This window comes from Clinocottus analis, unplaced genomic scaffold (assembly GCF_023055335.1).
Source record: "Clinocottus analis isolate CAN_PGR_092001 unplaced genomic scaffold, fCliAna1.0.p SCAF_13, whole genome shotgun sequence".
Taxonomy (NCBI): domain Eukaryota; kingdom Metazoa; phylum Chordata; class Actinopteri; order Perciformes; family Cottidae; genus Clinocottus; species Clinocottus analis.
In genome coordinates this window covers 6,539,088-6,561,154 of record NW_027175854.1, presented here as the reverse complement: position 1 = coordinate 6,561,154, position 22,067 = coordinate 6,539,088, and the positions used below count along the sequence as shown (strand labels likewise).

At 43.0% G+C, this 22,067-nt stretch overlaps 3 protein-coding genes across 3 annotated transcripts; 2 read left to right on the top strand and 1 right to left on the bottom strand.

Moving 5' to 3' along the window:
* The first annotated feature begins 645 nt into the window (after nucleotides 1-645).
* LOC137784095 (solute carrier family 46 member 2) lies at nucleotides 646-5,547 on the top strand. Its single transcript, XM_068574533.1, has 7 exons — nucleotides 646-1,219; nucleotides 1,665-1,835; nucleotides 2,280-2,489; nucleotides 2,585-2,756; nucleotides 3,595-3,678; nucleotides 3,841-3,997; nucleotides 4,583-5,547. Exons 1-7 carry the CDS (start codon nucleotides 743-745, stop codon nucleotides 4,638-4,640), a joined length of 1,329 nt encoding a protein of 442 aa, XP_068430634.1. The 5' UTR covers nucleotides 646-742; the 3' UTR covers nucleotides 4,641-5,547.
* A 75-nt stretch (nucleotides 5,548-5,622) lies between these two features.
* Nucleotides 5,623-19,122, bottom strand: snx30 (sorting nexin family member 30). The gene is made up of 9 exons (XM_068573552.1): nucleotides 18,850-19,122; nucleotides 15,748-15,966; nucleotides 14,426-14,536; nucleotides 14,145-14,303; nucleotides 13,312-13,501; nucleotides 11,784-11,983; nucleotides 11,325-11,414; nucleotides 10,722-10,874; nucleotides 5,623-9,222 (listed from the first exon to the last, which is right to left on the bottom strand). Exons 1-9 carry the CDS (start codon nucleotides 18,970-18,972, stop codon nucleotides 9,145-9,147), a joined length of 1,323 nt encoding a protein of 440 aa, XP_068429653.1. The 5' UTR covers nucleotides 18,973-19,122; the 3' UTR covers nucleotides 5,623-9,144.
* On the top strand, nucleotides 19,024-22,061 carry inip (ints3 and nabp interacting protein). Its single transcript, XM_068573553.1, has 4 exons — nucleotides 19,024-20,109; nucleotides 20,518-20,599; nucleotides 20,756-20,843; nucleotides 21,509-22,061. Exons 1-4 carry the CDS (start codon nucleotides 20,085-20,087, stop codon nucleotides 21,605-21,607), a joined length of 294 nt encoding a protein of 97 aa, XP_068429654.1. The 5' UTR covers nucleotides 19,024-20,084; the 3' UTR covers nucleotides 21,608-22,061.
* The last annotated feature ends 6 nt before the right edge of the window (nucleotides 22,062-22,067 follow it).

The following is a 22,067-nucleotide window of genomic DNA, read 5'->3' as shown; positions in this document are numbered from 1 at the left end:
AGTTGTGGTTTTGCATTCTCAACCAATTAACTAAAAGCTATAAATACATATAAACAATCACCAATCGTTCAAGCACGATGTAACAAACCAAAAACAATATGACGGCCATGTTTTTACCTTTTTACACATCAGAATTAATTGAAAAACTACAACCAAATCAGAACATTACAGTGGTGGGCTGATATAAACTACCGGTGTATTGCTTGATTTTCATTGTGTCCTGACATGCTTTTACCAGAACACAGAGTCAGCAACAACTGTTACGATTGTGTTTCTCTTTGATGGCATTATCCAGTTCAGCAAAATATATACGTTTCCTAAACTGTTAAAAACAAAACACAGCAAAAAAAAAAAAAAAAGCATGCTTGTTTTTATGAAAACAAACAGTGGAGCACTCTTTTGGATTAACTCTGAAATACATAATGGGACGCAGGGTGGTTTCCAATCTCTCTCTCAGAGAGAGAGAGAGATTGGAAACCACCCTCTCTCTCTCTCTCTCTCTCTCTCTCTCTCTCTCTCTCTCTCTCTCTCTCTCTCTCTCTCTCTCTCTCTCTCTCTCTACTTCTCCGTTTTATCACGCCCGTTTCGGTAAAGAGAAGGAGGAAGTTTGGACGTGAGAGTTGTATATCTCCCTCTGTGCTTTCATTGCCGCACACTAACTCCATGCCTCGGAGGGAGGGACACACGCGTGTTACAGAATAACGAGCACGTCCTCTAAAGAGCGGCCAGTGAACGTCTCATCATGGCCACGAACCTGTGCCAGAGCGCCTTCGCGCTGCTCCGGAGGATCGAGCCCACGCTCGTGCTGGAGCAGCTCGGCAGCTCTCTGTTCGCCACCGCCCTGCAGATGGTGGTCAAGGACCGCAGTGTGAACGCCACCTACCCGGACGCCCGCCTCTCCGAGGAGGCCAGCCAGCAGAGAGCCATGACGGACTTCTACATGACCTACGACCTCCTGGTCCGGCTGGTCCCGATCTTGCCCGCGCTGCTCCTCGCCAGGCTGGGCGACCGCGGCTGGAGGAGAGCCCCCATCGCGGTGCCGCTGTGCGGGTACGTGCTGCTGAGTCTCGCCCTGCTCCTGGTGGTCGTCCTGCGGCTCCCGCTGCAGGTGATGTACGCCGGGGCGGTTGTCTTCGGCCTGTCCGGCGGCTACGGCGCCTACTGGTCCGGCGTGATGACGCTGGCTGCGCTCTCCTCCACGGCCGCGGAGCGCTCCAAGGTCAGTACGTCAGACAGGGGGATGGGGAGGGGGGGGGGGCCTTCATGCAACAGGTGGGCTGACTCACAGGGAGCTTATGTTAAGGGGATCGTGAAATCACAACGTCGTTATCGAGGGCTGTTGTTTCGTTGCAAATGTGCATAAATACAGTCTGGGGGGAAAAAAATGGCACCAAATGTGTGTTTCCCCTGTTAAGTGAAACACTTCCCCTGTTAAGTAAAACACTTAACGCCTCTTCATACATCAGTCATATCCAAATGATTTAACCACAAAAAAACCACAATGCATCTACTTCTAGTACAAAAACAACAACCCAATTAAAACAAATGCTATTTGTTTTAAGTTGTAATAAATCAGATCATGAGGTCATCCTTTTAAAAAATAAGTCACATGTGTGTGTGTGTCACGTGTGTGTGTGTGTCCTGTGTGTGTGCCATCAATGCAGGTGATGATGAAAGTGGAGCTGCTGTACGGGATAGCGGGGCTGGTGGGCAGCCTGGCCTCGGGTCACCTGTTCCTGCTGTACAGCTCCAGTTTGGGCACTGGGACCATCCTGATCGCAGTGGGCGCTCTGCTGCAGCTGCTCTGCCTCACGCAGGCCACCGTCCTGCTGCAGGTCAGCGTGCATTTCGGAGCGTCGCCCTGTGTTCTCTGTCGTGTACGTTTTAGACTGTCGCGTTCTCGGGGGCGGGACGATGTCTGAGGAATCCAGCTCGGCAGGTTTTACGAGCCAATCGTTGAAATGGATGACGCGGTCTGACCTCTGTGGATCAAGTCAAACCTCTTCTACTCTTTTTTTTTTTAAGAAGGCTGTCGTTGCTTATACTGTGGTAATGAAGAGCCACAAAAAAGAAAGTGGGATTGACTGACTCCAGTAAACTGTGTGCGTTTTAATAAGAACAGAAGAAACATTTAATTGCGTAGAGTAAAAAAAACAAAAAACAAAGCAGTGTCACATCAGCTTTTAATCCCACACATTCACTTTACATGCAACAGCTGAGCGGCGTGCAGCTCATGCAGATGTTAAATGTGTCTGTGCTCTCCCTCCCATCAATTTAAGGTGAAGCATGAAACCCCCCAGGAATCCGAGGACACCAGCCGGCTCCTTCCTGATTCTCCTGGTGAAGTTCCCGCTCCCGTCGAGAGAAACCGGGTGAACGTCGTCCTGCTGGTTGCAACCGCCGTCCTGTACGTCGCCGCAGTGGGTGGAGCGGTCGGGATCATGGACGCCTTTGTGCTGAAAGAGCCACTCAGCTGGAGTGCCACTCAGGTGACATGGTCTCGGATTTAGGACGTTGACGCATAGAAAAATAGATTATTGTGAATTATTTAAAGTTCGTCTTCATTTGGCCCCTCTTCCTCCAGGTGGGTTACGGCCATGCAGCCGGCTGTGTGATTTTCCTCACCAGTTTCCTCGGCGTCGCCGTGTTCCGCCGCTGCGTCGGCGACGTGGCGCTCATCCTGATAGGCATGCTGTCGTTCGCCTCGGGGATTTACTTCATGGCCTTCGTCAGGACAACCCCCATGTTCTACCTCGGTAAGCCTCTCAGACCGAGATCGTGATTAATGGACATTTGAACTCATATGAAGAAGAAAAAGTAGCAGTTGAGGCGATGTGTTCTTCCTGCAGTTGTATGTCTTCAAACTTGAACACTGAACAGAATACAACAGAAACATGCTATGTCATCTCTTCCTTATAATCTGTTCCATTATAGAGTATCCTCAGGTTAAATGCTGGAATAATAATGCTGTTTTTTATACAAAATAGTTGAACTTAAATGTATTAAACTGGGTTACACTGCCTTTTGAAGGTCAAAACCTTTGATTGACTAAGGATTGAAATATGTTAATGTACATTATTTTGCCAATTAAAATAGTGAGACACCCGCCCCCCCCCCCAAAAAAAAAAAAAAAACCTGTCAAAAAAGCCATTAAAGAGTTATAGCATGTTTAAAAAAAAGTTAGAAAAAGTCATGATTACAGTATGTTTGAAAAAAGGAATAAAATAGCTCTAGTTTAGTTTGTCAGAAAAAGTTATAATATATATAATTATAACTTTATAATTATAATTATATAATAATTATATATATAATTATATATATAATTATATATATATATATATATATATATATATATATATATATATATATATATATATATATATATATATATATATATACATGAAAACAAGGTGTGCTGGTCAGAACCCAGGGGAGTGTCATATTCTCTCTAGTCACAGGTCGAAGTAAAACAAAAGGCGTATTGTTTCTAGGACGAGGAGGTCAAGATGATACAAATAGAGCTGGAGGTGTGCAAACAGGACGTTGTGGAGGATTTGAGATCAGAATAGTTAATCAGTGTTCATGTCTCCGCAGCTCGCTCCCTCAACTTGTTTGCGCTCATCCCGATGCCGACTATCAGGTCTCTGCTCTCACAGCAGGTTCCAGCTTCCTCCTGCGGTGAGTGTGAAACCTGTGTGCAGGTTTGTAAAAGCACAAAAAGATAACAATAATATGCATATTACCGCTAAAAAGAGATCTCTGGCGAGATAAGAACCTGTACATGTACGTATGTTTCCTTTGAACTTTTTTAGCGTCTCTTTGTGTTCTCCTTCCCATCAGGCACCACTCTCACCTATCTGCAGATAGCTCTGAAGTTTGCCGGCCTGGCGTACATCCCTGCCTTCACTAAGATCTATCAGAGAACCCTGGACTGGTTCCCGGGCTTCGTCTTCACGCTCTCCAGCGTCATTACAGTACTGGGAATGATCCCCATCAGGTGGGTTCAGTTGGCTGGCAGCGATTGGTCCATTCCCATCACGGCTCTCATGACTCATTGTGTTTTTATTCTTCGGTTGCCTCAAAATACAGAAATGTATTTGGGTTGTTTCGTTCCTGAATATTTCTTACAGTCTCTGAACATGAGATTAGTCTCACAACCAACATTTAGGAGCACTATTTACATTGTAAGCACTCTGTAGCACTCGGTTGCTTGAATAGTTTTTAACCACTCCCGTTTCTGTCCATCGAGGATGAAGGCGGAGCCACGAGTCAATTAGCTTAGTTTAGTTTAAGATTAGAAACAGGAAGTGCATTTCAATGTATTTGTATTTTCTTCAGTTTGTCTTTAATTCTCAGAGGGACTGAGATTTATATCCATAATCAATTGTATCTATTCCCAATTAAGATAAGTTCAAGTTAAAAGACATCGAGGTTGTTGTAAAGACCTGCTGTCTCTACGTGGTCTGGTGTCCGTGAGCTTGATGACTCAGCCTTGAACAGAAAAACTGACTGGAACACACACTGCCTCACCTTCTTAAAATGTAGACACTATGTTATAATGACGTGTATTTCCTCCCTCCAGTATCGTCAGCTGCAGATTACGTCAGAAGCAAGAGTACACAAGGATTCAGGTCGTTTGACGGCACCGACCTCGCCGCCCGCGGCGGCCATTCGGTCGAGGCTGACGGGAACCGAGACATGAAACGGGCAAAAAGGAGAACAGTACTTTAGTCTCACTTCCTATTTTGTTTGGAACTTTAGACACGGCACAAGAGAGGTTCCCAAACGGCTTTGGCTGTTACAGGACGAACAGACGGCAGGTTCGGCCCAGTTTGACAACACTTTCGAAACGATTTGACTTTTTTTTCCCCCAGAGATGCTGGCAAAATGTCATCGACCAATGGGATCGATTGGAGAGTGGAATTTGTTAGAATCAAAGTCCTGTCCTCAACGACACACCAGAGGTTGATTTCGACATCTCGTAGACGTGTCATTGAGGGTGTCAGACATTGCGAGCATATCCTAATGGGGACTAAAGGTGACTGACGCATTTAAACAGGTTTCCTGTTGCTGAATCGCATGAAGCCGTGAATAGAAAACGTGTTCGATTCCATCGTGACTCTGATGCTCCATTTGGAAATGAGAGATTTCAGCCCGCAAGCCTTGCAAATAAAGACTAAGCTGATGGACAGAGGTTGGAAATTATAGTTCCAGTAATCAACATTGTGTACTTTGGCGTTCTTTGTTTTTTTTTCCAGTGTGTCCATGCATTTGATTATTTGTGACTCCCTGACCTTTGCTTTACTCCTGGTGGGTCTGAAGGGAATGAAATGCTGCCTGTGCTATTATTTTAACATGATGCTGTCAATGTGTTGTTACATCTAAAAAGATTATTGCATCTCAGGTACATTGTGAGGGTTTGAAGAACATGTTCAATATTTGCAGCGATGAACTGAAGCGGCATGTTTTGTAAAAGTCTAGTTTTCTGTATGTTCATCATTTGACTCACTTTTTTTAAGCCGTTCCAAAATGTTTAAAATTGCTCAATACAACGAAAATGTTGAATGAAGAATAAAGAAAACAGACATTAGCAGACAAGTATCAAACGCATTCTTTCTTTTTATTATTGGTCCAATATATCCAAAAAAATCATTCGAGGTAAAGATAAATTGCATCAAAACGACATCAATATACAAGCTTATTTATAATTACAACAAGATGTTATTAACATCTGACTGTACAAGAAGGGCACAACGTAAACAGTACACACTGGGGAGGAACAGAAATTTAAAAAAGACAAACTAAATGTGCATTTGCATAACAAGTCAGATGTATCACCTTTCATACAGGTTTGATTGATCAGATGTATCTTGCTCTGCTGATCAGATTCTCATTAAGTGTGAATTTAAGACAGGAAGTAAAGACGGGGACATTTTGGCTCGGAGATATTTGATTTATATATTAAAAGAAAAACAAAAAAAATGCTCTTACTCCCTCGTTTACAGGCTTGTATAGTGGCAGCCAGAATCGTCCCTATTTGGAGATTTGACCTGAATCAGCTTCGCAGGCGACGCCCTTCCTAACATTACAGAACAAAGTCAAGCCTCCAGATTGTTAATTGTCATATTTGGCAACTGAAAAAAAACGCTTATTCAGTTGTTTTTTTTGTTGGAGTTGGAGCGACATATATAGTGCAAAAGTAAATCAGCAGGCACACAGTTGGAGATGGGATTTACAATGGCTACCAGTGAGGAGAAGTAAATGTATTGGAGAACTATTGTTGGGGTTCCAATGAGCATAACGAATAATAAATGAATGTTTAATTGCTCATATTTTGTTTATGCAAGATGCATCTCCAAAATCCCTTCATATGTTGCTGTCATCTTTACACACATTGGAAAACCAACAATGATCCCCTGCTTCTTTTATAGAAAAATAGACTCAGCTGTACCGTATAATTCAGCTGTACATTTGGTTATATTGAATATACAGTATATTGTCATTAGAGCAAAAATAAATTTCAACTCCCTTCTCCTGCTCAGGTCAGTTCACCTGAGCAGGAAAGTCTACAGGCGGCCCAATGCCTCTTTTATTAAAAAAAAAAAAAAAAAAAAAACACTGCCACAATTCACATTGCTCAGCTATGAACAGAAAATAAAACAACTAAAAGAGGAACGAGTGACCCAAGTCGCTTTTTATGTTCTGTTCAAGCATTTTTAAGACTTGTATTGGGTTTGCTACATTTACTTTTCCTTTGTCCTTCATCAAGTCAATATATTAAAATGTATTTGGGTTACAGTGAACATTAGTTAATGATTGAAATCTGAAAAATGAAGAAACCCAACGTCTTGCGGTCGTATTTCTTATTGGGGTCCAGAGTACCAATATGAAAACACATTTTAAAAAGGTTAAACGGATAAGTCTGATAAAACAATCTGTTTCCAAAGCGTTTGCTAACAAAGTTATGTCCACATTCAGTCTTTGTGCGTTTCGTTGAGATACAAACACAAAACCACTGCTCCAGTGCTTCTAGTGGTCGAGAACGGGTCAATTTCTTGTCTGAATCTCTGCTGTTTCTAATTCAATAACAATGACTCTGTCTTTGAGGTTTGGATGGACCATTTAAAAAAATATATTGGGACAATGAACATAAAAATGATGGAAAATGTAGAAATAAAGCAGTCGTTTACAGATAAAAAATTGGGTGGTATTCTGTACATTTTATGAGAAAGATACAGAGGCTTTGTTTCGGTTTCTAAACCTCTCTGGCTGTGGCTCTTTGCAGGGGATTTTAATATTTCGGGGGGTGGATACCATCATTTAGCATCACTGCCGGCTGTGGCTGCGTCGACACTGGACCACACTGACTCAGACAGTGTCTGTCAATCGTCATTTTTTTTATGCCTGAATAATACATAAAAAAGCATTCACTGACTTCTGGAAGGCAGAAACGGTATCTGCTTTGTGCTTTTAAAACACTCAAGGGGAAAATAAGAGGGATGAATACAACTGTGACAAACGGAAGCGTAATAAATCTGGTTCACCAGCAGGCACCGTTCCTCCTCGTCGCCGTCTTACAGCACTTGCGTTTGGCAACAGGCTCAGTAAGTGGACACGAGGATCGTTCAGGGACAATTTGAACCGCAGAACATTGAAAAGGAACGACTACAACACAGAGGCCTAAGAGCACATGACCCGAAACCTCAAGTCAGCACCGTGTTGCTGAAAGACATCCAATTATGCCGAAGAAACTCCTCATCAAAACACAAAATGATCATGACACGTGTTGGAACAATGAAAGTTTTTGTAGTACGATGAAATGAACAAAAGCTCGAATCAGTCTTTGTGAATGTGGTTCCTGGAGTAGCTGGTGGGGTTTGCACCGCTTTGGCAGATTACTGCAAGAAAATGACATTTGACTAATTTGTTTAAAAGACAATAAATTGTTCTTTCAACTCCCTTTGTTTTAATTTTATTTGGGTAAATCTGCCCTTTAGCATTATCAACCAACATTAAGGGTTTCCTTGAAGAGCTGAAATCCCTCCAGCAGGTAGAAATGGCCTTGGCAAAAAACAAACAAAAAAAACACACACAAAAAGGTGATATCATGAGAAACCAACAGAAGTAAGTAGCATGCACTGAAGCCACGGTTTCAAAAGTATGGAAACTATTTTCATCTTTACCACCAGGTGGTGCTGCTACGACAAACGCACACAATGACCCCAAACAAAAGCACTTCCCTGCAAAAGGGGAAGCCCACACTTTGCCTTTGGCTTTGTTTCATGTCTATTCATCAGTTTTTTTTTATTGACGTTTCCTTTTGACATTTCTTGCCCCACCTCATTTTTTTAGGCCTTTGCGCTACTTGATTCAACACAAGTTGAAAAAGTTCTGATGACACGGTTCGTTTAAGGTCAGAAGATGATAAGATGATTCATGATAACAATGGTTGCGGGGAAGATAGGGAAAATCTGATTCATGAACTCTTGGAAAAAAAAAAGGGCAACAATAATGGCAAACATGAGTTTATGGGCTGAAACCCGCAAAAAATAATAACAGGTAGGACCCTTTAAATTAAGTATAAGATGTTGGATACTAATTTACAGTCAATATGGTGCCTTTGAGAGATGAAAGAGAATTGCAAGAGTATTGTTTGTGTTACATAAAAAACATCCTGACAGGAAAAAAAGGAATAAGACCTCATACTTCACACTCGCGCAACATTCCGTGATCTTATCGGTTTTCTTGGTCGCCGAAGACTTATCCTTCACTTTTGGCTCAATGCGAACATGAAGAGCAACAGACAGAAAGCGTGCCTCTCTGAGACCGCGGTTAAATAAAAACACCTGCAGCATTGGCAACCGACTGCAAGTTGGAAATGTGAAGTAGAAAAAGGAAAATGTCTGTACAGAGTAGGTCTCTCCAATGTCCACGAATGTACCTTTTGTTACCTCCTTAGCAGGTCAGATCTCAGAGAGACGACTCCTCTCTGCACAATCATCTCCCTGGAGAGCAGGGGGCAAAGTCCAGCATTCAAATCTGCTGGCTGGTTGTTCCTTTTCCTTGGCATGGGAGGGTGTGTTATACAGAGAGAGCGAGAGAGGGAGAGAAAGTGAGAAAGAGAGAGCCAACGGCAAGAGGGGTTCAGTTCGTCTCGCTCGTTTTGTCTTCAGTCTGTTTGTCCTGGAGGAGAGTTATGAGGGACTCCCACCCTGCTTGGCACTGCAGAGGGTGGAGAAGGATGAAAACAGTGAGCAAAGGAAGAGGAAGGGAAAGAGGTGGATGCAGTAATACAAGAGACATATTTAACCTGTTGTAGCTTCATGTAAATACAGTATTTATCTATTCAAGGTCACTAGTTGGATCTCGTTTGGGGTGACGAGATAAATATGGGAGAGAAATTGAAGACATTCAGTGCCCTTGAGAAATGAATTGGACTGTATATTGCTGCTTCAGACTGTTGTTGTACTGGGCAACTCTCAGGTGTGAATGTGTGTAACTGTGGCAGTGAGAGCAGGATGATATTTATATATATTTTTTTTTACTAACGCGCCGTCATATTCAGTGAATCTACTGCGGATGAATATGAAAAGGTCAACAGCAGACTCAGCAGCTCTGTTGGATCTGCTTACTACAAACGGTCTTCAAAATTTGAATCCCCCGAGAGCTAATTTGACTAAATAAAAAGTAGCCGAGAGCTACCCGTAGAACGGAGTCATTTCGGTCTTACTTTCATGTTCAATAAAGTTGCAGCCGGGGCAGTCGTTGCCTCCATCACCGCCCTGCGAAGACAAGCGGCCTTTTGTGTTTGTGCGGAACTAAACAAAGCTCGATTTGGTAAACAAGGACTGCCAGTGTACTCGAGATCCGTCTCGGTCTCAAGACCACTGCTTGGGTCTCGGAACGGGAACGACTGTATATTTTTACATTTTCCTGTCTCGGTCTCAGAGAAAGAGGACTCGGGATTAGTATGTTCATGGCGCTAAAAGAGCTGAATGTTCTGACATCACTATTCCATTATTGATGACTGAAACCAACTCAGCTCACTATTTGCACAGTGGGACATTACCACAAGTAATTTGTACCAAATCAATCTCAGCAAAGCTGGCTAGCGTCTGGCGAGCAATAAAACATCAATCGATGCGAACAATTTAGGTTGCCATCGGACTCTGCCGTGTCAGGAGTGGGCGGGATGTCTGTGAATTTGATTGAATAGAACTACAAAACAAAAAGTTACTTGTTAGAGCCGCCCTGCACCAGATTATTGAACTGTTTTCTTATCATAGGTGTTTACTATGGACCTGACATCTGAAATATAGTTCGCAGATTTATGAGAAACGGGGTCTGACTCAATACTACGCTTTTTAAGTAACAACTGAATTATTTCTACAGTTCGCCTTTATGTGAAGAATAAGATTGTGTCAAAAAAAATGTTTGTATCAACAATATGTTGGCCTCTCGGGTATCATAATGGCACCAGAATCACAATTTGTCGGCTCGGGAAAAAACAGCCGTCAGAGGTCTGTGCTTTGGCCACAGCTCCGATGTCAAAACGTCCACATCGGAGCCCTGAAGCGCTCACTCGATACAGAGAATATGATCCGTTTCTGTTTGAATCTCTTGTATGAAAGTGTTTGGATCAATGATTACAAGACAATCACGTCTTCCCACGGAGATTTAAAGTCCAGGTCCTTTTAATGTCATTACAGCAGCCTGCGTACCTTTTCATAGTGGTTGATGTTTTTGTCGGCCATGCCGGTGAGAAGCTGTTTGAAGTCTTGTCTCTTGTTGCTCTGCCAGCGCTCCCAGTCGGCCTTCAGGTCAGCGTTGAAACACTCCACTTTGTCCTGGCACTTCTCCACCTCAAGCGGCATCTACGGCGAAACAGAGAAAGCTACGGCTACAGGGGCGTTCAGGGAACATTACACACAACTACAGGCTGCAACCGGGTGGTCTAGGTGGTGCAGGGGGGTTTTGGAGGAGAGGGTTGTGTTAGAGATATGAGAAGTTTAACAAAGTGACAGAAGACTTTGACCACTTCTCCCTCTAAAACCCAGAACTTTTTTGTTTATGTAGTACGGCATCGGGACTAAAGATATCCAGCAAAATTCAATAAGCACTAAAAAATTGCATTTCTAAAAGATTAGCCATATTTCATTTTTTCCATTTTCCAATGTAATACTATACTCCTGACAGAAAGTAATACTGTGACGGGAACTACAGATACTCTCGAAAATGGTAACAGTCAACACAGCAATGTTAAGGCCTGTGTGTGTGTGAGGTAGGAGCTCCAGATTGGGATTGAGAGGAAGGAGGAGGCTTACTGGCGTTCTGTCCTCCTGTTTTCGTAATACGGCTGCTTCTAGTCGGCCCTCGTACTCCGCCTGGCTCTGGTCTCGCTTCCTCAAAACGTTCTGTAATCAACCACAAAACATCAACTGTTTTATTTTGTGTTATTTTGTGTTCATTGTGGTGTTAATGTGCACTATTCTCAAACAAAAAGAAACAGAGGAGCAGCTCAAAGCTGGGAGACATTTTTTTTTTTTAGCTGCGTGTGAAACGGTTCTTTCCAATTCTTGCTTGTAACAACTTCTTTAAAACGTGTTGGTGGCATCAAATTCAGAGTAACTACATATTTACAAAAATCTATAAATACTGTTTTACGTCTGTTCTGGGTTGTAAACTAACGGCAACCAGGTTGAATTGCTGTCGTGCATCCAGCTCGTTAGAACACTAACAGAACTAAACTAAATGTCCTGTGTGACATCGCTCGTCCCGCTCACCTTCATGGACTCTATGTACAGGACGTACTCTCGGAGTACGGGCAGGAAGTCCTGGCTCATGCCCTCACCCAGGTCCTCCAGCGCGCCGCAACACGTCGTGACGCAGCCGCCCACGCCCTCCAGGGGGCGCCGCAGCTCATCCTCTGATCCCATCCAGCTGGAGTACACGGTGCCGTACTCACGAAGCTCCGTCAGGTATTCTAGTTGGGTTTAAGAAAGAAGAAGAAGAAGAAGAACAAAGTGGTGGTTAGACAGGAAATAAAGACGAGTTATGCTCTTATTTTCTTTATACAGTTCAGATTCTTTTGCCTTTTTCATACTTCTTAATGACCTGTGGATAATCTGTGTCTAGGTTTCGAGGCTGAGCAGAAAATACTTTATTACACTGCTGGACTGGAAGACCAAATTAAAGCTAAACTTTCTCTCCTTCCTCACAGGCGATATGGAGGGATTGGCATGTTCAATGGAAAAATCTGGATTGCTAAATTACACATGAGGGTGATCGCTAAACACTGGGCTGCTAAGTAAAGCCTGCACGGCATTTGCTTTTTAAAAAAAAATATATATATATATACACTCTGCGTCAGCTCATCGACAGTTCTGAGTTTCCACCTTATCTCGAGGAATAATGTGGAAACAAGGCTCTTTCTCAAGGCTCTGACTAAATCACATCAAAACCCCCGAACAGATGGTGACATCGTCTCACACGGCAGATGTCAGGTATTTACAAGATCACATGTCATGCATGAGTTAAGACTGCACTCATCAACCATGCACCTGCGATGCCAAAGGTCTGTGGCTTTTCCGCTCTGACCAAACACACAGCGCTGAATCAATACTGCAGATAAATTCACACAATCTAGTTTCAGCCGCCCGAGTGGAGACGGAACGATTGCTTGTCGTGAGCTAACCACAAGCACAATGTAACTTCGAAGAGACAGATATCTGCCAGTAGGTAGTACTCGAGTATACGGACTACTACTTGAGATCATTTGCAAGCAGCGTACATAACGGTTTCAAAATGTCGCTTCCTGGTGCCTAAAATACATCCAAGTAATTATGAAGAAGTGGCTTCAGTTCTCTCGCCAGGAAGTGCTGGTCCCAACCCAGGGCTTCTACAGTACGCAACGTTCATCCATGAGGGAAGATAATTAGTAACTGAGATAAAAGTATTATTGCAGTTTGTATTTATTATTGTAGTTTTAATTTAGCCAATTATGCATTTAATTAATTACTATTCTTTTCACATTTTTTTCTTTGTATTAATCCCTCACTTCACTGCAAAATTACCATCAAATCAATTAACTGGTTTATAACCATTTTCAAGCCTGCTTGTCCCTCAATAACATTGAAAAGATGACTCAGCATACAGAGAGGTATGATATGCAACTAAAGGTCCCTTTGCAAGTTCCAATAGAACTAAAAAGTGTCCAATAAAGCCAAAAGGCCCTAAACTAAATATATAAAAGAAGAATCCATCAGCAACCTCCAGGCGATACAGGCGATCTTATTATGATATATCTGGTACCCGACTGCTCTTTGAGGATCCTCTGAGCAATGCGGTCGATGGTTCCCAGTTTCTGGTTGAAGGTGTCCAGGTATTCTCCCATGGCGCAGTACTCGGCCGGCCGCGCCCGCAGCTTGTAGCCTCCGGCCACGTGCTTCACCGACTCGCCCACCTTGGTCAGCAGGGCCAGACCCTGACGCTTGTTCAGGTCCTGCAGACACAGTGACAACAGGCCTCATCCGATTACGTCGGTATGAAGCGGTATGGTCGCAGAGCAATACAACTTGTTTAGTTTTGGATGTAAAACACAAAAATTACCCAATTTATCCCAATTTTAAATCATAATCTAATCCACAGATGTTAATATCACATTCTTTTCCTACAATGAATGTGCTGAAATTGTCAAAGGTGCATTTAAAAAGAACCCCACAGCTGCTATCGTGGTTTTATTAGCTAGTATTTTATTGTCACCCATTTTACATGAAATGTTGGTTGTAGTATGCTTATGCTCCACTTTCTCTCTTTCTGAATCCAATTATCTTACTGCTGCAACAATATTATTTCTCTGCTGGGATCAATAAAGTCTTGTCTTTTGTCTCAGCTACTTAGAAACTAAATGTTTCTAAGTAGCTCCAACACGCAAAAGGAAGCAGAGGGCCCGTATTTTCTGGTTCTGCATATTACTGAAAAAGCGCTGCTGGGATTATTTGTAATTAAATGAACTGCGCTCAAGCATGTGACAGGAGAAGCACTGACCGACCTGAACGTGTCTGTGTGTTGATTATAGTGAAAAAATCCAGTTTGCTTTTTTCTAAAATTAAAATGGTGAACTGTGCGACTTTGCGTCATCTCACCTTGGCAGTTAGGAAAGAGTTTAAATGAGGGTTGAAGGAGAGTACGGGGTGGTCGGCAACCCGCTTCAGGAACTTGTCCAGAGCTTTCATCCTCGTCTCCACAAACTCCTCTGAAAAACGATCCACCACGCCCTTCATCACAAACTTTTCTGGCAGCGGCTGGAGATGAAGCGAGAGATCGGACGAGGAGGAGGAAAGAGGAGAAGCAAACAGTGAAGTAAATAAGGCGCTTCTCAGCGGAAACCAGGACGTTAGCGTGCGCTGTGGCTCATTTGACCTACAGGGATGAGGTGGGTCGGCTGGCTGTCCTCCAACTTGATCCTCAGCCAGTCGAAGTCCTGGTATCGTCGTCGCACGCAGTACTCCGGCAGGTCAAACTCTACCCGTGAGGTCTGAAGAAGAAAAAAAGAAAAACGCACACAAAACACATTTGATTCGTTAGCTCGGAGGACACCGTATATTAATGACCTCCTAAAAGAAGACTGCACTTGAGGACACAATTCACAAGCACGCATTAGTTTGGAGGGCGGGCGTGTCTCTCGACATCTCAGCCAGTTTAGGATAACTGAACATGCTAACTGACCTTGAAACCTAGCTGACACAAACACATTCTCTCTGACAATACTGTGTGAAAAAGACAACCCCCACCATGCTCTTAATTAACACTCTGTGTTCATAGTGGGCTGCGATATTTGTCCACGGCCTCTGAGCCCAAGCACCAGAGCGCACATAGCAACTGTCGTCGCGATGCGACCCGGCAGCTCCTGGCAGTGTCGCCCTCTGAATCCGTCTCTTTCATTACTCCAAAGCGACGACTCCCCGCTGAAGGTCAGAGCAAAATGTAGTCCCGTCGGGCTAAGTGGTGCCGCGGAGAGCTGCCGCTCGGTTTACTAGCAGACAGATGTGAAGGATGGAACTCGGTAAACATAGGTCTCTGAATGCATCCGCCCTGTGGAATATACGTCTTTTATGGCAAGACGTGACTTCCTAGTTAGAGGCCCATCTGTTCAATCACCCCTGGGTTACAATCTGTGCCCAAAGACGTTGAGATTTGCATGTCTGGAGTTTAAAACCGCTGCCTCTGCTGTAACTTTCCAATCCTGTCGGTGGCACATGGTGGCATTGTGTAGAACTGGAGGGGGGGGTAAACAACGGCTTAAAGTGAGTCAGTTTCAAACCAATACCACAAGGTGGTTTACCTCCATCCACCACAGCGGTAGTTTTGCATGTTTGATCCCATTAAATACTCATTGTGTGTGTATTTAGATTACAGCACAGTAAAATAAAATTCTCTTTCATCAGCCAGCTCATAGCACTTTGGTAAAGAAAAACAAAACAAAAAACTTGCCTTGAATATCAAGGAGAGTGTTTTTCTTTTATGCAATCATGAAACACAACAAAACATGATGAATAAGAGAAAATAGGAATAATAAAAGGAAGACTAAATTCTCCATGGGATGATTACCTACTCCAAATGCTGCAGATATATCAATTGTGTGCTTTGAAAAAAGGTTGGCTAAAATATAGTGAAAAAAAAAAATACTATGACGCCATGAGTTTATCACAAAGCAAAGTGTTACCATGACACCAGCCAATAGCAGACCTTGGTGGAGACTCTGTAGGTGATATAGGTCTCCATGGTGGACACGTGCTTCTTTGGGTCGTCCACTGTGACAAAAAGGTCCCGGGTCTCTGCCGTCTCGACGTAGGGGTCCCGGACGTCTGCATCCAGATCGTCGTCCAGCTGCAGCCTGTTGAACAGCGACGACGTGGAGGCGGGACTCGACGTCTCGACCGGCGTGCCGTTGGTCAGCCCCGCTTCCTGCGCGGAGAGAGACAAATAGTGACATCGAACTCAGATGCCGCGATGGGAAACGCTGCAAAACAAAGAGCTGATAGATTGACGGCCGATGGCGATGCAGTTGTTTCAATCTTTCAATGGGGCTCTTGTTGAGGCTGCTGCCGCTTACACACCCCACATCGTCTGACACGACTCCCAGCGCTCTAATTGAATGATGGACGGGGGCGTAGAAATGCAGCATTTGTGGACTGGGCATACTTTTCTACAGCCCTAAAGCAACAAAAAAAAATCCAACTGTGGGGAATAAATGGCTTGCTAAACCAACTCTAGATTGACAACAAACCAAAAAAAAAAGATTTCATTTTGTTTTATTGTATTTTGTAAGAGACTGTTAGAATGTTAGCTTGTTTTTCTCCATTAACAGATGATGACTACTTCATAAAAGACAGATACGTTTGCCTGTTATGTGCAGTATCTGTTCAGATTAATATTACTATCAAACTGATGGGAAACTATAGATTATTCCAAGATGACACACTTCCATTAATGGCACATCATTTGGTGTAAAATATGTGCCGTCGTACTTGTTCTATCAATTTCACGTTTTCAGTGTTTTCTATAGCAGCAAGTAGAGAGCGAACAACACATTTGCCCTGCAGGCTCCATCCCAACACAGCGAGAGCACTCAAAAGAAAGCTATAAAAAGAAAATAACTGGACAAAAGTGGAGGCTGTGGAAAGTGTTACACCGACAATGAAGGGACAACCTGTGGTGTACAAAGGATATAAGAAAAGCACATCTCGACAATGGATTGATATACGCTATTGCCGCACACTTAAAAAGGGACTCTGAAGATCTTGTTTAGCAAACAGCCGGGACTGCAGGCAACAGAAGGTTAAGTGCAAAATTAAAATAAATAAAAAATAAGTTAAAATGTAACCACTGCACCAGGAAGGTAGGCAAAACAAAGAGTCAGCAGGGCAGCGTCATAAAAACTGGGTCTGAAAATAAAAACAAAATTTAAAAAAAACCTCACTAGAACAACCTGTACATCCACATTTTATCTGGTGAACACTTTTCACCAGAGCAGGTTCAGATCGCCTCACACGAGGAAGGAACCCGTTTGTTCCAGGTTATGGTGCAAGTGTGGGAAAGAAGCTAATGTTCAACCTTTAGCACTTTTTCTGACACACACATTGTATTTACACCTCTCTCTCTGCCAACTCTATAGACAGCGAAACACACACACAGACAAGATGCTGACATTGTACATATGCACTTTTTACACTGTGGTGCAAACCTGCACCGGTAATCACAGTTCAGATAATTGCATTGCGTTGCATCATTACACCACTGTGAATGAACAACCAGGACACCCTCACACCCCACACTCACACAGACAGTGAGGAAAGAATCTGAAAATATTATATATTATAGTGTGTGTGTGTGTGTGTGGGGGGGGGGGGGTTAGATGGTTGTCATGCAAGTTGGGGGAATGTATGAATGTAATAATTATCATCATCGTGTAGTACGGGAAGGGATATATCGTGGTGTTCTGCTTCTCGTATTATCTGTGATTAGGCATACGTGTTGCTTTTCAGGGCTTAATTCAAAACATATTGGACAGATTTTGCTGAGAAAAAGCTGAAAAACGTGTATGTGGTCGCTTGCCATGTCCACATAAGCATCTAAATTGGCTGCTTTCTCAGCAGACATTTTTACTGGTCAGAGTGGGGAGACCACAGGTGTTACGCATGACATTAATGATGGCTCTGTTGTGTTCAGGCGGTCCAGGTGGGACAACGAGCCAGCGTGTCCGAAACCGAAGCAGCTCAACGGAACTCAGCCCTTATTAATTTGACCATTTGAGACTGTTTCAAACATATCTCCGGTGAAAGGGGCCTACTAAATGAACCCAACCTCTGCTGAAATGAGATAAGAACATCATAAGTGAAAAATATTGCATAGTATGTCTATGAGTTCTAGTAAAAAGGGTTTGGAAAAAATGGGTTTGAAAGAAAATCTGAACCACACCAAAGAATAACTCACTTGTTCCCAAGCCACATAATCTAAATTTCCATCTACTTTTATTGAAGCGTGTTGACAGACGGCTTGAATATTGTGCTAACAGACCAGAACCATTGCCTCCTCGGCCCTGGGCCTTATACGATCTATGGCATAAACAGGCATCACATTTTCAATTAGTGTGGAGGTTCTTCTTTCCTCTGGTTGTCTCTGACTATTCATAAATGAACAAAGAAAAAGTAAGACTGCATCACAGCATCTCATACTGCCAATAACAACTGCACAACCAAACTGTCACTTTTCAGTAAAACAACAGAAAGAACCTACGCTTGTTTTGTTTGGTTCATCCTTGCTTGCAGATGTCAGGTCCCTTTTCAATAAGTGGAACGAGAGAAATCTAACCAAGAATATGTGTAAACAGGAGTCACTATAACGCAACACGTGTAAACACATCATCCAGTTTAAAGGTCTGAACACGGTGACCTCGCGTTTGTGTCATTTGTGAGCATTGGGGAGATCCTTCCCGTCACTTATTATTTTCTCTGTGTGTTTGTTTTAATTGATGTACAGCAAACGTAAGTCATTTGACGAGATATAACGTGAGCTCGCTAAGACACTGATTTTGGTTTATGAAATATGGCGTTCATGAAACAGGGACTTAAAGGGTTCAGCCAGGCTTAAAAGGGATGTGTATCCTGTTTCCTCCGTTAAACTTCCATCACTTTGCTCCTACTTATTTGATGGGTTTAGCCACAAGTACTGGGACCAGACTGAAAACAGGTTGGTGTAACGTTATACAGTAGTTTGGTGTGCCGTCCTCCTCTCTCCATCACCTCGGTCTGTCTCAAACTGGTCTCAGAACAGCCCCAGCGACCCTACCTTGTCCCCTTCGACGGTGACGGTGACGGAGAGCTGCTCCTCGGCGGCGGATAGCGGGTGGAGGATCTCCGCGATGGGCTTCTGCCCCGAGCTGGCCAGAGCTCTCGGAGCACCGACACTCATCCTGCGGAAGGCGGGAAGACGTGGCCGGTTATCTGGGGATAACGTCTGTCCGGTTCTCCGCCGTTGATACGGAAAGTATAGAGAGGAAGGTTTTTTTTCTATCCGTTCAGCGTCTCTTCAGTATGTTACACCCGCTGGTTGGTTACTACTGTCAGCTGACTCCCATTGCGCAGCTCCGGAAGTTAAACTACACGAACCCGGATGTAAACACATGCATCACGTGAGAACAGGCAACGAATTGAATTCTAAAGATCGTCTATTAGAAAGACAGGTTCACTGTTATTGAAGCCGCGAACCTGTTCATTTTTTAACTACGCTTTTAAGCTTGCACAATAGCACAACATAAAATGCAGAAAACACAAATACAAATTAATTATTATTTTTAGCAGTTTTTTGGGTTGTTTGGCACACATTCATTATCACAAAGCCATTGTGTCAAAAGAACTGAGCAAACTCACTCCGCTAAAGAAGCCCAGGAAAAAAATGCGAGCAGCTAGACCTTATATAAAAACTTTATGTTTATCAAACTATTACTCACACAGGCAAGATTGAACACTCATCCTCAAATGTATTGATAAAGTGTGTAATAGTCAGGTGTAAAATGTATCATTTGTGCTATTAGTTATGTGTGCTTTAATTTTTAGATGTATACTTAAATTCCAATTTGCACATTGGTTATTTGTAGGTATATACAAATTATCATGCACGTTTACTAGTATTTCGTGCCTTTTCATTGTTCCTCTGTATCACCCTTTTGATTACCGGAAATACAAGAGAGTGATACCTCCTGTCTTTTTGCTACTATCTAACCTACCTATCTGACAAACCGGTTCATGGTTTCAAGAAGTAAAATGCGACTCATCACCCGTACATAAGCAAGAGTTTTATCGTTATTTTAAACTTTCTGTTAACGTTACTGTTACAACAGCAAGTCCTGTGTAGTTTATCCAGGTCCAGTTCAAGGGATATCACCCAGGGGGACTTTTATCGTTGTCCGTTATCCACCAGTGCAACATTAGCTGGGTGGAAAGAAACACACACATAAAACGTGAACCATTAGCTAATAATCCTTTGTGTAGTTCGTTACACAAAAGTTCGCTACCTGCACAGACATGGCTACTAATCCTCCAGGACAAGGTAATTGGTTTGTTTCGGGACAAACGTTTTTAATATTGAGGTCTTTGTCTTTATCGCGCTGTGACTCCAGGGGCGTAGCTACAAATTCTGCCCCCCGGAAACATTTTGCTCTCTGGTTCCCCTTGAGGACAAATGTCTGGCTTTAATTGTCTTTCAGCTTCTGTACATTAGTTTAGCTCCCACATAAAAGCTGAAAAAAGTCTATATGTTTATAATGATCCACCTTTGCTCAGCTCTACTCATCTGCCATCTACTTAATTCAAGACAAGAAATACATGTATATATTTGTGTTACTCAAAATGTTGCCTGTCTTTAGATGCATAAAGTAATGTAAGCTGATGCATGTTGTTCCATCCCTTTGTCTCCCCTTACTGTCTTTGTTTGTTTCTTTTTTTTTTAACCATCCAGCCTTCCCAAACAAGACACGGGTGGCGATTCTGGCCGAGCTGGAGAAGGAAAGGAAACGTCTTTTGAGCACTCCCGGAGCTAGGTAGGGATGGTATCCAGCCATGGAGCAGGGTAACAGGAGTCTCAATCCTTTTTATGGAGGGGTTAAGCATTGTGATAGTGAATCCATATCCATAGTATGTATATCAATATTATTTATATTGTTGTGTTCCCACCTCTGCTCCTTCTCATTCTGTAGCATCTCGCTATCCAGACCGAGTCTGAAGGAGTTCAGGGATAACGCAGAACAGCAGCACATTGCTGCTCAGCAGAAAGCTGCACTGCAGGTGGGACAGTCAAACACAAATCACATCTCCATGTCATTTTACACAAGTTTTACGACGACCTATCAATACTCCAGTTGCTAATCCCATGTCTTATGTTGTTTTAGTCACATAGTAGTCATGCATATAGTTGTTGAGAGTAAATGTCCAGTTAGGTTTTCAGTGTGTGTCACTGATTTCCTGTGATTGGCGTCTTGATTTTTTAGACTGATTTCGAGAGTTAATTTAGCACTTTCTGACTGATGCATGAAGCATTTTGGAGGACACCTGTACCAAGTCATTGTTGAATACAAGTTCAATACTGGCTTAAATAGAGGTGTGAAAATCATTATTTGAGTGAGAAAGAGGTGTCAGGACAACATGAAACATCTCCCAGAATATAAAGCGTCCTGAGAATCATTGCACTGGTGCTGGTGCTCCATCTTTTAAGGTGGCGTAAAAGTCCTGGAAATTATTTTGGCAAACGCAGTGGCCACAGGGTGGTTAGCTTAGCTTAGCAAAAAAAAGGAAATAAGGGAAACATCTAGCCCAGGTCTGTCCAAAATGTAGCAAGAGCAAGCTACCGCCACCTCTATTGCTGAACTGTGTTTTGATTAATTAAATGATAAAAAATGTGAATTTAGTCTGAATTAACACAAACCTTTGCCTAACTGTGTCTTCTCTTGCAGCATGCACACACACACTCATCAGGCTTCTTCATCACTCAAGATTCTTCGTTCGGGAACCTCATCCTCCCCGTCATTCCACGCCTGGAGCCAGAGTCTTGACCTTGTTACCTTTCGTCGTCCTCCTGCTGCCCGGTGTGACACAAAGCATTCAAACAGCCCACAGTGCACACCCGACCCACATGTCTCCCACAGACCCTCTTTTAAGTCTTTGATTAATGGACAGTTGTTAGACGCGTCGTAAACAATCTCAGGGGAGTGTGAATCTGTCTCTCTTTTTTTTCATTTTTTTTTTTTTTACATTTTCCAGACCAACAAGCTGTCTGCTGAATTTAGAAAAGCTCTCATAAGAGTCGGAAGAAGGTTCCAGATAGCTGTGAAACATCCTGTGGAGCTGTGCAGGGGGACAAAGACGTTATCACAGACATTCTGTAAATGCCATCATGCTCTGTTGCCTTTCACCACACCGATCCATAACATGCACATTTGGTCAGGGTTTTTACATAAATGGATGTGTGTCAATATTTGGACAATAAAAATGTTACATTCAATTGTAGATGTA

Excerpts from the sequence above, each read along its gene's own strand:
- snx30 (XM_068573552.1), bottom strand. The coding sequence starts at position 18,972 with ATGAGTGTCGGTGCTCCGAGAGCTCTGGCCAGCTCGGGGCAGAAGCCC. Across the intron at positions 11,984-13,311 it reads GATCCTCAAAGAGCAGTCGG|AATACCTGACGGAGCTTCGT; the intron begins GTACCAGATATA and ends AAACCCAACTAG. Across the intron at positions 10,875-11,324 it reads AACAGGAGGACAGAACGCCA|ATGCCGCTTGAGGTGGAGAA; the intron begins GTAAGCCTCCTC and ends GTTTCGCCGTAG.
- inip (XM_068573553.1), top strand. The coding sequence starts at position 20,085 with ATGGCTACTAATCCTCCAGGACAAG. Across the intron at positions 20,600-20,755 it reads TTGAGCACTCCCGGAGCTAG|CATCTCGCTATCCAGACCGA; the intron begins GTAGGGATGGTA and ends CTCATTCTGTAG. Across the intron at positions 20,844-21,508 it reads AGCAGAAAGCTGCACTGCAG|CATGCACACACACACTCATC; the intron begins GTGGGACAGTCA and ends CTTCTCTTGCAG.
- LOC137784095 (XM_068574533.1), top strand. The coding sequence starts at position 743 with ATGGCCACGAACCTGTGCCAGAGCGCCTTCGCGCTGCTCCGGAGGATC. Across the intron at positions 1,836-2,279 it reads AGGCCACCGTCCTGCTGCAG|GTGAAGCATGAAACCCCCCA; the intron begins GTCAGCGTGCAT and ends CATCAATTTAAG. Across the intron at positions 2,490-2,584 it reads TCAGCTGGAGTGCCACTCAG|GTGGGTTACGGCCATGCAGC; the intron begins GTGACATGGTCT and ends CTCTTCCTCCAG.